The sequence below is a fragment of the Chelonus insularis genome, unplaced genomic scaffold (genome assembly GCF_013357705.1).
Source record: "Chelonus insularis isolate UGA/USDA-ARS -01 unplaced genomic scaffold, ASM1335770v1 contig_568_pilon, whole genome shotgun sequence".
NCBI classification, from domain to species: Eukaryota; Metazoa; Arthropoda; class Insecta; order Hymenoptera; family Braconidae; genus Chelonus; species Chelonus insularis.
In genome coordinates, this window is record NW_023276647.1 from 205,008 (window position 1) to 223,090 (window position 18,083).

The following is an 18,083-nucleotide window of genomic DNA, read 5'->3' on the forward strand; positions in this document are numbered from 1 at the left end:
TTGTAAAATACTAACCAATGATAAAGCTGGTGTAAATGTTACGTGATGAGTTTTAAGTCTGCTCTACTTACACATGATATAGTGTCCTTTTGTTCTCACTTCATAATTAAACTCGATTTCATATTTTATACATGCTTTGGAATATACATATTGTTTGTCGTTTATAATTCGCATTGTAGAAGTCCAAACAACTTTATACCATATAGATATATATTCGGTTTATCGCGTGACTTTGATCGCGTGTGCTAATATTTACTTTAAGAACTTGCCATAATTAATAATTGCACTGCAAGTGTTTTTTTTTGTGTGTTACTTCTCTAAAGAGCTTGTACTAAGTAGTAAATAACTTCTTTTAGAATTCTATTTTTAAAAAAAACTTTCACTCTCAATGTTATAATAGGATTATTACTATGTTGAAAAAAAATTCTACTGGTTTTCTAACTGATTGATTTCGGTTTTTATTGATTTCTATTTAAGAAGTTCTTTCCTGACTACCTTTTTACAAATTGTCTTTCTTAACTGATTTTTAATCATGGAAGAGTAAGAAGTTTAAAATTGGAAAATTTTCAACCAGAAATTGACTAAGTCATTACTCACTTAATAGTTCGAGTTCGTTATTTCGAAGGAAATTAAAAAGTGTCTCTGCTAGAAAAACTTTTCAAAAGTAAAATTATAAATTACTGAGGTAAATGAATGCATTTGGCATACTAATTATTTCCATTTACGTTTAATTTCCCTTTTTATATGTATTTTACTATCACCATTTGCTGTCAGTTACATTTTATGTAGAATTGCAATACAGTATTATTTAAAATCACATCATTACATAAGAAAAACGTTCTGCTGTCATCAGAAGAGAAAAAGATTCTAACAATAGATCAAGCAAAAATTACCATGAATGAAATACCTAATGAATGACTATCATTATCTTTAGATGGTAAGAGTAACACTATTACCTTTTTTCTATCTTTAGATAATACTAAATAATAGCTAATAAGCCTAGAAGTTGATAATTAATAACATTTTATGTATTGGTCATTCTCAGAATGGTAATATTTAGTAAAAATTCAGGAGTGTCTAATGCTCAATCAATAATTGATTGAATCAATCAAATAATCAGTGGCAGACTTGACATTGACAATCAATGAATAATAATATCATCACTGCCAAGTAGCCACAGCCACTAATTTGCCATCATTTTCACTGATTCATTCAAAAGAGATACAATCTCTAGCCTATTCTGTTCACAATAAATTTTTATGTTATACAATTTTTTGTTATCAGACAATTGAGTAACCATCTGTTATCTAGAATGAGTGCACTTGTTAATTGAAATTAAATCTAAATCTAGATAATATTGTTTAATCAGTAGAATGATTTCAAAAACTCTAAAATCAGTATGAGATAAAAAAACAATGTGAATAAAAGTCCCTCAATTTGAATAAAACATGAGAGTTTCCTTTATTCTTGTGTAAATATTTCTTCCATTCTATTTGAAATTATTCGTATTTCTTATTTAATTTAAAAGATGCAAATAGCTGAATTGTTAATTAGAAAACGAGAAAAAGAGATTTAATCATCAGATAAAATATTTCCCTTTTATTCATCGAACAATTTAATTCATTTTTATATTCAAAGTGGAAATGTTTGTTTTGTTTTTCTGATGAAAACAATCGATGTACGAGAGCTCTTGCAGTACAGAAAAATCAGTTAAAGCAACGAGTAAAAAAATCAAGTAGTATTTGGAATTGAATCGAATTAGTAAATTCTATTTCAATAACCACGAACTAACATTCTTCAAGTATTAGAATATACCTATATATCTCTGGACATTCAGAGAGTGATGTAGAACAACAGGAAACAAAATTAATAGACTTTCTAACGTGAATCAATTATTTTTTTTCTACTTAAACATAGATGTAGGTGGTTAAAACAAGTGGAGTGAATAATGAAATGCATTTGAAGCGATTGAAAAGTTGTCCTGGTAATAAATTACTATGTAGGTATTTCTTTGTTTTTGTTAGCAGTTTTCAATTTAAGTTCATTTGAAATTCACACTCTCGTAGGTTTATTTGATATAAAATAAGACTCTTTGTATTTTCAATTTGATTGTGAAATAGATAGATGGAAAAATGTCTTACTAGAACCAAAAAATTCGCGAAACCATGTGTCTCAAGTTTGTAAGCAATTTTATTATTTGAAACGATTGTCTAGAAGCTTCTTACAAAGTGAAGAATATTTTTAAGGATTCAAAACTATACCGTTGGATACATGTATAACATTCAACATAAGAAAGATAGATTGCGATTGTGCAAACCCACCAATTTATTCTTCTTGTTTCCCGTCTTCTTTTATCTTTGTAGATCATGATGATGATGATGCTCCGCAGGCAAAGCCACAAACATTGTCGAGATAGAAACAGGGTTAACGAGATTCTCGTGTAAACGGTATGAAGAACGAGAAACAAACTCATGCTTGAGAGCTCGTCAAAAGGACGTGCTGTTCTAAAAGGATCAACTGATTCATTGTAATTTATTTTTCTTTCCCATCTGACGTAACTGATATTTATATACTCACGAATTATGTTCTATTTACTGATGTGAATTTTGTTCCATCATTTCCCTAAAGTCTTCTAACAATAAGATCGATTTAACTATAAAGATTGATAAAAGGGAAGTATTTTTTTTTATTTATCATATTTCGGTACTTTATGTTCAACCAAGACCATTTGTTTCATGAACGTTTGAACTTAGTCACCAAGTCTTGAGTAATGTTAATTAATATATAATGTTAAAAGCTGAATTATGACGAGTAATCTTTTCAACACGAAATATCTGTTGAAGTTTAATGAAATAATTTATAATTCATGATTGAAGTAAAAGTTGGTACATGAAATGATGAAAAAGGGATTTTCGTAGTTTAACTAACAGACTTTTCATACTTTAATCTTTTCATATTTTTTACGAAGAAGAAGAATTCAAAATTTCTAAATGAGAACATCTTTTTGTGAATATATTAAATGCAAACGTAATTTATCTGGTTGTCAGTAATAATGTCTCATTTATTATAATAATTCGGAAACTGGATAAAAAATTAAAGAGATAAGGTACGTGGTTCTGAAAATCTCATAGAAAGTTGAACGCGACAAATTTCTTTTTACTGATTTCTCTCTCTCTCTCTTTCTCTCTTATTCTCTCTCCAGCCGAACAAATAACCTGCTCAGGCGTAAATCTGAATTTCACGCCTGGCTATTCTTCAATTGGGTCTATGCGACTGTATGAATCTCCATTCTGTTGACTTGTGAATTTGCATTTGATATCCTGTCTAGAGATCCGAACGAGTAAGCGGCTTACCAACTGAAGTCATTTGAATATACTGGTCACATTCAGTGTAGCCGTTTTTACGTAATCAAACTTAACTATTGCTGAATCACTTAATATTCATGTCTAATTCTCGTTAATTCTATTAGTCCAATATTTAACGATACGTCAGTAAAAGCATCGATAATAGATAGTGCATTTTTAACGAATAAATGCTGCTAATCAATGTTTCGAGTGTGTAAACAAATGAATAATATTCAGGTCATGAGTACAGCCTTTTTCATTAGTAATGACTATTTAATTAAAACTCTTGCAGATAAAATCGTTTTAAAAGCATCAATGAAAATTTTAATCCATCCAATACATTTTTATCTCGTTTTATCATTTTTTATTCAATTTGAAGAATAATTTGATTGATATGAAATGAAAATTGGTACAAAATTTCAATAAATTTTCAATTGAAAAAATATCAAGTAGTAATGTCCAATTTTGTTCAGACATTTTTTACATGTAATCAGAAATTAGTTTAAATGTTGAATTATGTTCAGAAACTAACTGATTAAATCTATCCTTAGATTTTTCGAAATAATCCAAAGGTTGCTCGGTGGTATTCTACTTGAGTTTAAATTGGTTCTCAGTTACTTTAAATTGTATCGGTTGACCATTTAGCTGTTCTCGAGATATCGCCTCATTCTCACGCACACAGATATATAAATGTTGTTTTTAATTAGTTTGTAGTTTGCAATTGATGTCGAGGTTTGGATAAAAAATTTTTTCCTTTTTTTTTTTTTCGAATGAAAGGTCAGACGAAAATAAATTTCAAAGGAACATGATGAATAATATTTAAATCATATTCTATTAAGTCACTAGGTCATAAATCCTCCCATTTATCACTATCAGCAATAAATTTCATGTGAAGTAAAATTTCATGCCATCAATAAAATTCAAAAAAAATTTTTTCAGCTATTTTTTAAACTATTTTTGTATAATTTTAACGAAAGCTTTAAATTCTTTTATTGAAAAAAAAAAAAAAATTCTCTGATTCGTGTTGACAGAATGTTTATAAATTACCAACTTATCAAACGTCTTTATATAATTTTAGTTATTGATGAAAATAACTTTCATGGTCATACTCTTCATTCATTTTAAATACGTTGATCTTGTATACACACGTTCAGTGGTATAAAATTTCATTACCAAAACAATTCTTATAGTCAATAAAAAGACAGCTAAATTCACGTCATCAAAGGCAAAGTGTAAATATGCTTTGATGTTTGTAATAATCGTGAAAATTAACCAAATCATATTTTCTCTTTGTCAACCATGAAAATTAATGTTTATATTATTCACAATTTCCCTTCAAAGAAAATAGTAAAATAAGTCAAATAATATTCCAAGTAATTGTGGATTTTCTTTACGTATTTATAAAATTTTAACGAGTGTATTTATAGCCTAGACAGTTTATATCAGTATATATGTTAGTATCCACTTTCGAAAAAGTGGAGAAAAGTATATGAGGGTATTGGGTTAATCATTTACAATTTTTCGCACGTCTTGGTAGATGTGGCTTCTATTATTCCTTTGTTTTGACTCTTGTTCTATTTTTATAAGAACGAAACTTCAAGCACGAGTGTGTTTCTCTCCCTCATACTCTACTTTGTCGAGGGTAAAAAGTTGCTTGGAGGTTTGAAAAAATAACCTACAAATTTTTCTTTATTTTACATTCTCTTTGTAATCCCCTGTTTTAGAAAAATGAATATTTAACATTGCTATGTAGGATATAAATTTCACTTTATCATCGTGATAAATGAATTTTTATCGTAACTTTAGAAAATAAAAATTTTCAAGCTTCTTAACTCACCATCATGAGGGAAGATTTAAATATTATAGTCTTTATTTCCAACCCCTAAGACAATATTTACATAAATAAAAATAAACCAAGTCTTTTCTAGCCAAATTATCTCACACAAGTGAGAATATTATTTGTGAAAAAAAATCTTTCGTAAGATTATTGGAAATGGAAATAATAATACGAGCGAATAAGTAATAAAATAAAAATCTCTTGAAGCATTTACTGCTTACGATATTTTTCTTTCCATCCAACTCTCAAATTCGTATTTTATACGGCCATACGGCAGCCCACTGCAGTTGTTGGCGTGGAAATCAACAAGACTGCCTTGAAAACCAAAGATTTATCGCTGATATCTCGATAGTGAAAAATCCGTAAAATCTTCGTCGATCCGAATAAATATCCAAAGCCACTTATTCGAATAAGGTTAATATTAACTGGCTCGATATTTCCTTCTAAATCCATTTTATCGGAGGTGAAGTATTCCAATAGTCTAGGTGACATTTCAAGAGGAAGATAAACCGCAAAAGGTTTATTTATGTAAAGCAAATCCTTGAATCATGTAAATTATTAAATATTATCTCATTAATCATTTATTAATGTGCTTGAATAATTTTTCAGTACATGTTCTCGATGTATATTACACGACTAAATATAAATAACATTACTGCTGGAAAGTTTGGGATTCATACTTTAACGAGAGACGCACAAACTTGTTATATATAATTTTAGGTAGCACCTGGTGACGGCAAATCTGGAGCTACGTGACTCATTATTTCGCCTAAATTATTATGCAGCAGCTTTCCCTTGTATGTACAGACTTTGTTACCTCTGTATAACTAATCGGCGAGGTAATTATGACACGAGCTGGTGCTTTTGTTGCAATTCTCAGTTACGGATATACGACATTCAAACATCGTCTATCTGTAGAGAACTATTTTATATAGCTATTCACTATGTTCTCGAAAAGTTTGTTTCAGAAACACGAGAATATACCAGATTATTAGGAAATTTTCCTACAAGAGTTTATCAGTTACAAGAAATAAATAAAATATTTCAAAACTGACATAATTTTTTTCTTTATCTTTTAAATAATGCATTAGATATTATTCCGATGAAAATTCAAAAAACTTTACATGTATGAATGCACGTAAACATATAACTTTCGATTTTCCGGATGGCTTACAGAAACTACACAACAACTGAAAGTTCAACCATTCATCAAATTTGAATGTAGCAATTGGCGCGGATGTGCTTCATATGTAGATCATTTTCTGGTCATTTTATTGGTTTCTATAACGTTGTTTGCATGGCCTAGATAATGCATAACATGAATGAGATTTTATTGAAATTCATTTCATTCACACAAAAAGTCTTGGATATCAGTTTAATGAGTTTTAATCAATTTGTGTGTACCACTAGGAATTCCTCTTTAAACAGATATTGCACTACTTTCAAGTGAGTGTTGTATAAATACTATATGATACTCGGTTTACCTTGTTTTTCATGAGTTTTACGTCATGGTTGCCCTTGCGAATCTCCAGTTGGAAAGCGATTATTTGTTTTACCATCCACAGACCACAAGTCCAGAATTTGTATATAAACATCTAGATTAAGAGAAGTAGAACGCATATAGTTTGTTTGTTTTGTTAAAATGTGCATTTCATTTGGTATGTGTCTGCAAATTGTCTTCATCATGATTTCAATTGTGGAATTGGATTTTTTTTCTTAAAACAATTTTTATTATTGTTCTTCTTCATTTTGCAATATGTTATTACAAGAATCGTGTGAAAATTGACATGGGAGTTGAGTAAAAAATTACATGGATATAAGGAACAATGGAATAAGTAGAAAGAAAACAGATGAAATATAAAACAAAAAATAAGAACAATAAGCAAACAAATAAAACAAAAATATCTTCTGAAAGTATAAAATGATTTCTCGCCTTGAACTTCGTGCTATTATTTCCAACCTCCGTTGTTCAACGAACGTACTTATATATTTTTTTTTCATTTTATATGAAGAAGAAGAATAATCAACGAGTTTGCTGTGAGATAGAAATTTAGCCCCTAGAGCAACCTCATGGCTGGAAATACATTCAAGATACGCTTCTTCTTCTTCTTCTTCTTCGTCTTTCTTTTCTTCTACTCTGTCACGTCTTTCTTTTCCGCATTTTCAACCCCTTTAATCCATGACTCGATATATTGTATATATAGTAACTCTCAAGAGATTAAATTTTTCAACTTCCAATAGGATGCTCGTAGTCTTCTATTGAAAAAGTTTCTTTTCATAATATATTCAATTACTCAAGATTATTTTGATAAACATACTTTTAATTATTGATAATTTAATAAAAATTTTCTGCTATTTATGAGTGAAATTTTATGCTCTTTGTTAGCATTTATTCATATTTAATATTCTTAATAACATTAATTATAGAAAATTAAAATTTGTATTTTATTCTCAAAATTATTTATATGCACTTGAAATAATTATAAGTCGGTTCATGTAATTAATCTTACGTTGAATGTTGTGTTAAACTTAGCATTTTGAGAGATAAAAATAGTATTTATCTTAAAGCATCCTCAGACACAATTAATTGATGATAAATTCACCCTTAAGTATTCATTAATAAACATAACGGAAGTCGAGGTAAGATAAAGTACTTAAGGAAATTGTATATTAATGTAATACGTGAAAAGGAAAATATTTTTTCTGTTATTTAATTGTAAGAATGATGATTACCATACATAATTCATTATCAAGATGAATAAGAATAAATATTCTCTTCATTTAAATTTAATTATTTTTTAAATGAACGGTCAAGTAAGCATTAAATAAATCCAATAGTCATACTAGATAAATAAGAATCCAATCATTGCACATAAACTCTCCATAATTATTCACTAGAAAAAGAATTGTTAACTTCCTGGTGAGAATTAATGGACTTTCTGTGCAATCAGTCGATAATTTTTTGCCTGAAATTACAAAACACTTTTTCCTCTCTTGTTGATGGGAAGGTTGAGAGGGGCAGATTCGCGTAGAAAATAATGACGTTGTAAAAAATTTTGCAAACGTAGAACGTCAAGATAAAGCTGGGTGTTAAGTAGAGATTAATAGAGAGCTGTCAGACTTCATTCATTATTGGTTATATACAGTATAAGGGGTAGGAAATTATATTAAATCGGCTTTATGTATGCACATAAATACCCGATATGATAAACAATGTGTATTTAATGGTCTAATTGACCGTAGAGAGTCAACAGTATCCTAAAAAAACCACGTGACACATCGTTACTAAACTTTGCGGACATTAATTGCTCTCTGACCGAGAATTACGAGCAATAAACTGGACTGGAAAATTTCAATCGAATATATTAAACTTTCAAACATAAAACTCGTACCATTCTCCACAAGGAATCAGTGGAATGATGATTTCATAAAAATAAATAAAATCACAAGTTTATTGATGAACAATATTAAAAAATTTATAATTTGCATTTAAAACTGGCAATTTATATTGATGATAATCACAAAAAGTATCTAAGTTCTAATGAGAAATTTTTCTTTTTTCAGAAAGCAAGACTGGCTCGCATCAGAATTGCTAAGGCATCAAGTGGTGCAGCATTCGTTAGCAAGAAGAAAGCAGCAGAAGCAAGACTCGCTGCCGCCGAAAGTGGACTTCAGTCGGATGACAATTATAAAGAAGAAGATATTTTTGAACTTCAGCATCATCATCTTTTGCGTTGTTTGGAGAAAACTACGGTGAGTTTATGATTTTAGTATATTTATCATAAATAAGGAAAGACACTGATTACTTAGATCAATTGGAAATAGTTGGAATTATTGAAAGGAAATGATATTGAAATATACTATCTACTTCTTCAATGAAACAATGGTTAAAAAAATATATTTTATCGCTTTTATATAAAAAACAAAACATACAGACTATGTTGAACAAGTATGAAACTTTATGTTGACAAAAAAAAATATTTTACACGCGTGGAGAACGACGAAGTTACCAATTTGGAATATGTTTTTATATTCTCTAATAATTTTTTCCATTCACATTTTATCTCTTTGTGTTGCAACTATTAGTTTTGAAAGATTTGCTTATAAAGAATTTCTCATTTTTTCGATTGTCATATTGATTTCTTTATTAATCAAACGAAAATTAGACTTTGTATCAACCAATTTCATATAAAGGATTAAGTTATTCGTTGATGGCCTATTTGGGCCAATTCGGGCTGCAAAATTAAACAATAAAAAAATTAATTAAAATGTATGTCATTGTATGAAGCATAAAAAAAGAATAATCTCAGTTTGTTTGATATTTTTGAATAGAAAAATTTTAAAAATATTGTTTACAACAGAATTCAAATGAAAATGTTGAAGCCATGTTCAGTCGATAAATTCAGTGATGTGGCATTTAAAAGTTGGTTTTCCAGTAGGAAACATTAAAAAGATATTTTGTGAATATACATTCGAATTCCCCGGAAGCACTTTGGCTGTGAAACTCGGTTACTGCAAGTCGTTTACTTGTCAACTCCTTTTGTTCATTCGTATCGCCGTCGGGGGTGTATTAGATTGTATATATTTAACACGTGCGCATGTGTTCACGTCTATGACAAGGCACTACGCATTGCATATTGAAGTCAATGTTGCCATCAAGTCATTCATTACTGCTGCCACTGTGCACACGTTTCTCAAATTGATTACAATCTTCTTCATAGTATGGATGACACACAAGGACAATGCGCAAGAGTTGAATTTCCTTCACATTATACGGTCAAATAATCGTATTGAGAGTTTCCTATCTGATTAAGGTGATCTAGTGGACCTCCGACTAAGAGAGATATAGACTCAGTTGTTGTAGGAAATAATCGCTTGACTAAGCATTAAATTGCACACAATACAAGACGTTACGCAGTAGTGAATTACCTCTATCCCTGAATTTCCGCTCCTTGCATTCATTTTGAATAAATGATAGCTTTCCAATGCATATTTATTTAACCTACATATAAAATACTTCAATATAATTTTGTATAAAAATCTTCGAATAAAAGAAAGCTGATAGAAAGTGGTGGGAAAAGGAAAATAGTCGATTGAATCGGTCATAGAGTTGTGAATTCATATTGCTAAGGATCGATAAAGATTTTTTTTTTTTGGCTTATAAAAAGCCGTTCCTTGCAATATCCTTTATACTTATTGTCTTGTATAAAGGATAGAGAAAATGATTGCAAGAGATTTTAGACCTATAGTCACGTCCTGCATTTTTCTCGACACAATAAAAGGATAATGTCATAGCCATGATCGTAGCAAGGATTTACACCTTTATTTGTTCAAGTCACATCGAGACAATTTTTCTATCATTAATAAACTGTTTTAATGTTAAATAAATACCATTTTTAATATCAATATTTTTAATGCTAATTGCATTACTTAACAATTTGAATTAATGAATTTAATTATGCATTTTTAATTTATTATCATCAAGTTCTTTAAGTTCTATTTTTAGCAAACATAACTTTTTTAATTTTTTATACCTCTCTGTCTCTAGAATTACTTTTTTAAATGTAATTAATTCAATAGTTATTACGTTAATTAAGTTTTAGCTTTTTAATCAACTACAACGATCGATATACTAGAATTTATATAGAAAACATCTTAGGCAAAGAGTTAATTTTATCGGATGAGCTTTATTAGTAAAAATCATAATATTCCTAGGTCAATGAATAAATTATTCATGAGATATTTATACCAAAGCAATATGCAGATAATTACATTATCGGATCGAGAACAAAGGATATTTGGTATTTGTTAGATGCTTATGTAGATTAATTTATAAACCATTTTCGCTTGTAATCTAAATAAATACCAGGTATTTTAGGTTGGAATTTATATTAATACTTCAGCCATATTATATTATTTAGATCAGGCAGAATGAAAATAATAATACGACATTATTAATAAAAAAGATTAATTTTATAGATATAAAATATTCAACAAGTTTTTTATAGTTTGATTTTTGAATAATTTCATTATTCAGGCAAAATTTAAAATGTAAATTGATAATAAAGCCTGTTTTTAAACTTATATTTTTTTTTATTGAATCCAGATGAATAGAACGTATCTCTATTATTATTATTATTTATTCAATATAAAAAAGAGAATAATTTATAATCAAAAATTATATTTTATTATTTATTTTAAACAATATTATCAATGATTATTATTGCAGATGAGATTTGTGTAAAACAATGATGTCGATATTACTTTCGTCACACTTGGAACATTCGTTATATTTCGACCACTGGTAGTAAATAAAACTTATATGATAGTTGAGTTTCTTGTTCAGTGAGTTTCTAGCACACGTTTCAAATTATTAAATATAATGAAGAGTGAGCAAATGTTTCGAATGGCGCGAAGGGAAGAGAATATGAAATGTCTGCTACTCTGCTACAATACTAACTTCCCAACAAGTTAATTCTCGTGCGACTTGGACCGTTGCGTTTTCACCCTACACCCTCAAGTTAAATGACAAAGGGATCAATACGAAGTGTCTCAAGGGAAAGATAGCGGTGAATCTATCACAGAAATAAGATCATAATAACTTTGATAAATGTTTGTGAGAATGTTTGCTACATACTAACAATATTTTTTTAATCATTTCTTTAATATCTCAGTGAAAAACTAAAGTCATAAAAACATTCTTCTTCTTCTACGTAGGATAAAAAGAGTGATAAATAAAAGATCTTAAAGTAAAAAATAAAAAATTTTGTCTATAAAAAAAAATTAATCTATATTTATTATTTAATAAAAACAGTTGGAATATTATGTTAGATTATATTTCAAAAATAAAAGAGACGTTTTTTCCTCTTGAAAACAATTTTATTTGTTGAAAAGAAATTTATTGGAAAATTTGAAATTAAAAGAAAACCAAGTTGGTTGGAAAATTTTTACAAGCAAAGTGTTTTGTTTATACTTATTTCAATTTTGTTGTGTCTAAAAATGTAAACGTTGCAATAAGTGCATAAACAAGAGTTAATAAATAAAACAGTAACTCGACAAAAACTATTGCCTCAATTGCAAAAATAGTACATAGCTTACGCCAGTCTTCTCAGGCAATTTAGAGTTCTCATTTTCTTAGTTTAGAGAATAATACAACAATTCTACAGCCAGCGGCAATTTGAAAATGTCTAAAGCACGAGTAGTAGATTTTCAACGGCAGACAATTGCTGGCTGGAGATGGAGTTTTGCTATGTAATCACGAACCAAGTGGAAATAGACGAAATTTTAGGATAGTGGTCAGTAAGGATAGCTTTAAGATTCCACTAAACTGAAATGATATTGGACAAATTCATTTTTTTATTCTCGTAATTTCAGTGAGGTAATGGTTGTTATAATGGGCATTTTCTTCACACTTTCTTTTTACGTAGAAATGAGTTTCGCTTTATAATCTACAGGAAACCATTTACCTTAATGAAGTTTCGGTGATTATTTTTTAAAATTATCATTGAGCCTCTTAAACTTCATTTCTATTGTTAGATTAAAATTTACTTCAAATAATATTCTTTAGAGGAAATTATAATTTGTCTAAAGACTCTTCTCTGTTGATAAAATCATTTATGAATGTCATACTTATTGTTCTTGATTTTTGTTGATTTTTATTAAAAAAAAAACAGTGTCTTTTCTTATCTATAGATAAAGTTATAATTTATTAAACTATCACTATTTTTTTTTTCAAATATGATAATTAATTCAAGTCGATATTTATATTTACACTTTATTGAATTTAATATTTGTGCTGAATGTTTGATTAAATTAATTACAATAACAACTGTCACTAGTCAGCTTTCATTTTTCAAGCTCTACACCAGTCAGATTTATGGGCTAAATGTGTTACGAAATCTACTGTTGGCTCGATAATCACTCCAATTATTTTATTAGTTCAAATTGTAGGCAACTTGGCTTACAGAAATTAATACTCCAAATTAATTATCATGATGAAGAAATTAAAGAAAAAATGACTTTCACTTAAGATCTGATTTAAAGTAAATAGACATTTATTTTCACCATAATCCTTCATTGAGTCTATAATTAATTAGAGTCATTACAGATAATCTTTTTTGACATAAAACATCTAATTAATCTTACGATAAAATATACACGACAAATAAACTAACACTTTTTCGTGTATTAAAAACAAAAAAAAAATTTCTATCTTAAGTAAATATATTTACTTGGTTGAAAATTACTTGAACTAAGTAAACATTGCTTGAATGAATCATCATGATAATTAATTAAAGTAAATTTATGTACTAGGTGAACCACTCAAGATTTTATTTACTACGGGCAAATAGTCGTACATTTAGACACACGTGAAATAAATTTTGAAACAACATTTCAAGAGGATAAATTATTCTCAAGATAAAATGGATGGTGTTGAGTTTTTAAGAAAATCTATCAATGGAGTAGAGGTTGAAAAAAAATCTAGACAATTTTTTGATTTCACTGATGGAATGCAATAATTGTGAAAAATTTGAAGCAGTTACTTAGCAATGTAATTTGACTTTACAGGATCGAGAATTCGTGGAGATGGACGTGCCATTCAATGGAGCTCCTAAGCGGCCTGGGTCACCATCACCACTGACCTCGCCAGCCCATAGTACAGCTTCCAGAGGTGGACTATTGCAGTCCTGTTGTGGTCGTTGTTATCCTCAGCGTTATCAGGTACGCGGTCGGCAAATCCTCGTCTCAAGGACTTCCATCAGCGATCAGGGTCCTCCGTCTTTGTCATCGCAATCACAACCTTCACAAAGTCATACGCGTTTCGCGGATCCCGCAGCGGTTCCGAGCGTCGCTTTTAATATTCCTGGTGATACGGATCGTCGTCGATTCAATTCGAGTTCGCCCAATAGTTCTTATAACGAGACACGGGTGTAAAGCAATCATATTTATCATCAGTTATTAAAAATCATCATTTAATTAGAGTCTATTTATTATCATTAACTCGGATAATTAACGAGTATAAAATAATTATTAAAATGATTCCATGCGAAAAGGAATCTCGCGCACTTCATGACAGGGTATTCGATATGAGAGTATATTAAAACAATTAATAACGAGCAGAGTCCGCCGGTCGGCACTCGCCGCGACGGTTTTAGTCGGTACAGTTTATTACGTATCTTTGTTTATTTGTATATACATACATATTATATATATTAAAAAAAAATTATATTGAACGAATATTTCTTTCTTATCTACGTCGACGACTGAACTGGCCTGTTGAAATTTTAGCCTAAGATAAATCATTCTAAAGGAAAAGGAAATAATTAAGAAATATTTTATTTAAATAAATATATATTAAATATAAGGTCATCGTTCAATAATTATCATTAGTAACAGACGTACGCGTAATTCAATTTTGTAGTTGACACAATCAATTTATCGCTTCTTCGTTAAATTACGAAATAAAATTTAAAAAAAGTTATATTCCCAACAACCAAAATTTTTTAATTGATAAATCACTGTCACCACTTTTTTTTTAATTTTTTAAACAAATATTACATTTACAGTGATAGTTTTTTTATCAGAGAATTTTAGTTACTGGGAGAATAATTTTTTTTTTTTGAATTTAATTAATAAAAATGATGCGTTAGTTAGGTCGAAAAATGATTAAATAAATATTTCTTATGAACAGTAGGTTGAGTATTAGGTGCTATTTAATTTTAATCGTATAAATATTCTTTGAAAGAATAATGAATCAGTATTAAATCGAAATTGCGAATAATTTGATACAGCTCATGTAGGATTCAAAATGGTTCATAATTCATTAAGTGTGCCAATTGATCATCGTCAAATTTATGCTTGTGACATATCATCAACATGTATTCAAATAATCGAAATGTGAAGATATGCACATTTTCCAAGTAATTGACTCGAATTTTCCGAGAATTAGAACATACGAACATTAGGCAGGTATGGCTCGTTTGTTTCAAAAAAAAGAAAAAAAAAGTACATATCAAACGTGTATATTCGGCAAGCCTGAAACTATATCGGAGTGCAATTTAACTGAAAGTGTTCAAATGAAAATCGTGTTATACACATAATTACAATAGTGTAGATGGCTATTATAATTGTCCGGGGTTTAATGTCCATTCTGGGGAAAGTCAAGTCATTTTTATATACTACATGCATTACTATTCTCAATTATTATTTGCATTGTCTTGTTGACATAATGTTCATTTTATTTCAACTGTACATTGCCAAATACATTGCGAAGTTAATTGATTTTATGGTCAAATATTAAAACAACAGAAATTTTTTATTTGAAATTTTACAATTAACGTCACTCGAGAAGTTTGATATTATGAAATAATTTTTTTTCTGACTAAAATTACATTCTCGATAAAATTAACAATTGAAGTTTAATTAAAATATTAATATATTTGCGTAATATATTGAAATTTATGAAATTTATTCAACAAGAAAATTCTATTTATTCAGTTTATTATTTAAAATATTTATAAAATCAATAATATTGTGAAAATAAAATCATTTACAATATTGAATTCATTAAAAACAATAGCGAGAACGTAAAAGTGAATAAATCCAATATGAAACCGCAATTGGAAGAAATCAAAATCAATTGAAAAAAATTCTGAAAAAGACAAATAAATCAAAATAATGATAAAATCATGGTAAATCTGTAAGCGATAAAGCATGATAGATATTGGACGATTGACAGCAAAGATATTTACTCTATCGATCATATTTATTTTACTCAGAAAAATTGTTTTCCTTTGAATCTAAAAAAAATTCCACATTAGAGTGAAAAAAAATAATTTTTTGTCGTACGCTTTTTGCAACAAAAATCAAATGTCCATTTAAAATGTTAACAGGAAATAAAAAAGAATAATTTTATGAAACTGACTAGTATTTCGCATAAAAGCAGAGCAAAATGAATGATACATTTGTATATATAACCAATTGTCTGTTTTTATCAGAGACGCCGTCAGTTCGTATCCGATTAGGAGTCTTTGCTGGCAAATGGCGTTGCGATGTCTTCCACGGGAATTTCGATTCAGAAATCTTCCACCCCTTCTTCCTTTCATTTTACTCTCTTATATATACACATATATATATATATACATACATACATGTGTACTAAACTATCTCTTCTCCAAAGTATTTCGTGATATTTGCACTAAAAGCAGTGCGAACCTTCCCACGTCTTCCATTCTACACATCCATCGAAAGCCTGAGCTCGTGCCAACCTTGAAGAGAAAAAAAGTACGATAATGATGTTGGAATCCACATTTCTTTCTCTCCTTTTTTATTTTTTGCTTCAAAATAATTTCGGAAAAAAGTTAACTAAAAATTAAAACTACTTTTCAATTTGCTAAGAAATTTTTGTAACTTAATTAAAAAGCCAAATTTTCTTTCTCTACATCCTTAAAACGCCTTTTTATCATGCTCGGATTTTTTATCAAAAGAGAATACATCGTGTTAATCCTTCTTCTCCTAATTCTCTCATTCATCTCCTTGAAAAAAAAAAGGAATAAAAAATTCTCTCGTAAAATGGTAAATTCAATTTTTTGTCAGTTAAGAAATTAAAAAAAATATTTCGCAATCGCAAAATTCATTAAGGCAATGGATTCAATATTTAATTATTTTTAATCTTCTCTTGAGAAAAAAAAATTAGCAAAAAACTAGGATAAAATATTCTATAGAAATAATTCATAACACAATGCATGACGTAACTGAGAGACTATAGTTACAAATTATAAATGAATAATAAACTAAAATATATAAATGAGAAAAAAAAAATATATATATAAATATATAAATCCATGTATTATAGTTCATCATTAAAGTAAAAAACGAAAGCATTGCACACCGTGTAGTTATCAGAAATCAGCTTAGAAACTCGCATCGATTCGCGTGAAAGAATTGTCTCGTTTAGGAAACAAAACATAAATAATATGAACGATGAAAATAAGACTCAAAATTAGTACGTAAGAGATAAACTTAAATTTAAGGGAAAACGAGCATGCCTCGCGCCTAGAAGAATTATATAATGAAAATAAAACCTAATAATAATAATAATAATAATGATAAGTAGATAAAATAAATAAATAAAAGGACATTTTTTTCGATCGATCATAGCTAGGCCTATATTATACGTTGCGTGTGAATGGATATTAAAAGAAGAATTAAAAAACGTACAATGTCTATCGTATATGGAAGAAAGAATATATATTTAAAAATGCAATCGTAAAAGTGACCTGCATTGCAGCGGCGATAACATTAGATATTTATAAATAATAAATAAATAAATAGGTAAAAAGATGATATCAGAGTACGATTAATCGGTGAAATTTTGTTAGGACGATGTTGGCATAATTCCAGGAGGTTTGTTGAGCTCTGGAACACTGAATGACGGTACAAGTGGTGTTATTTTGTACTGAGGGAGTTACATGAATTCTCGTACAAGGATATAATGATAGAGTGGTTTAAACTACACAATGCAGTGATCGCAATGTCGCTCACTTGTCAAGGATAGTTGCTGAATAAATTTCGTCTCATTTTATATTTTATTGAACGTTCATTTAATCGCGATACTTACGGTCTAGTATATAAAAATAATAATAATAATAATTAGGAGAAAACGAGTGGAACAAAACAAATGATATATAAATATATACTTGATACATTCCTACACGGAAAAAAGGGTGTAATTGTTATTATTGCATCATCATTTAATGATTCTTATTAAATATAGAAAATAATTGAGGGTAGCAATTCAACGGAATTATTGGAATTTTTCCACTATTTTTTTTCACCAACTACTTATTAAATAGATAAAAAATATTTCATTGATGGATATTTATTATTTTATGATTTTTTAT

The 18,083-nt window shown here is 28.7% G+C and overlaps 1 protein-coding gene across 10 annotated transcripts in view; it reads left to right on the forward strand.

The window, feature by feature from the left end:
* Positions 1–18,083, forward strand: part of Shal (Potassium voltage-gated channel protein Shal) — a 66,846-nt gene that overhangs the window by 33,301 nt on the left and 15,462 nt on the right. For all 10 annotated transcript variants that reach the window (XM_035088689.1, XM_035088697.1, XM_035088688.1 and 7 more), the window contains 2 exons: positions 8,746–8,934; positions 13,750–13,902. In XM_035088689.1, the coding sequence (XP_034944580.1) occupies positions 8,746–8,934; positions 13,750–13,902 (342 nt within the window). The remainder of the gene's footprint in view (positions 1–8,745; positions 8,935–13,749; positions 13,903–18,083) is intronic.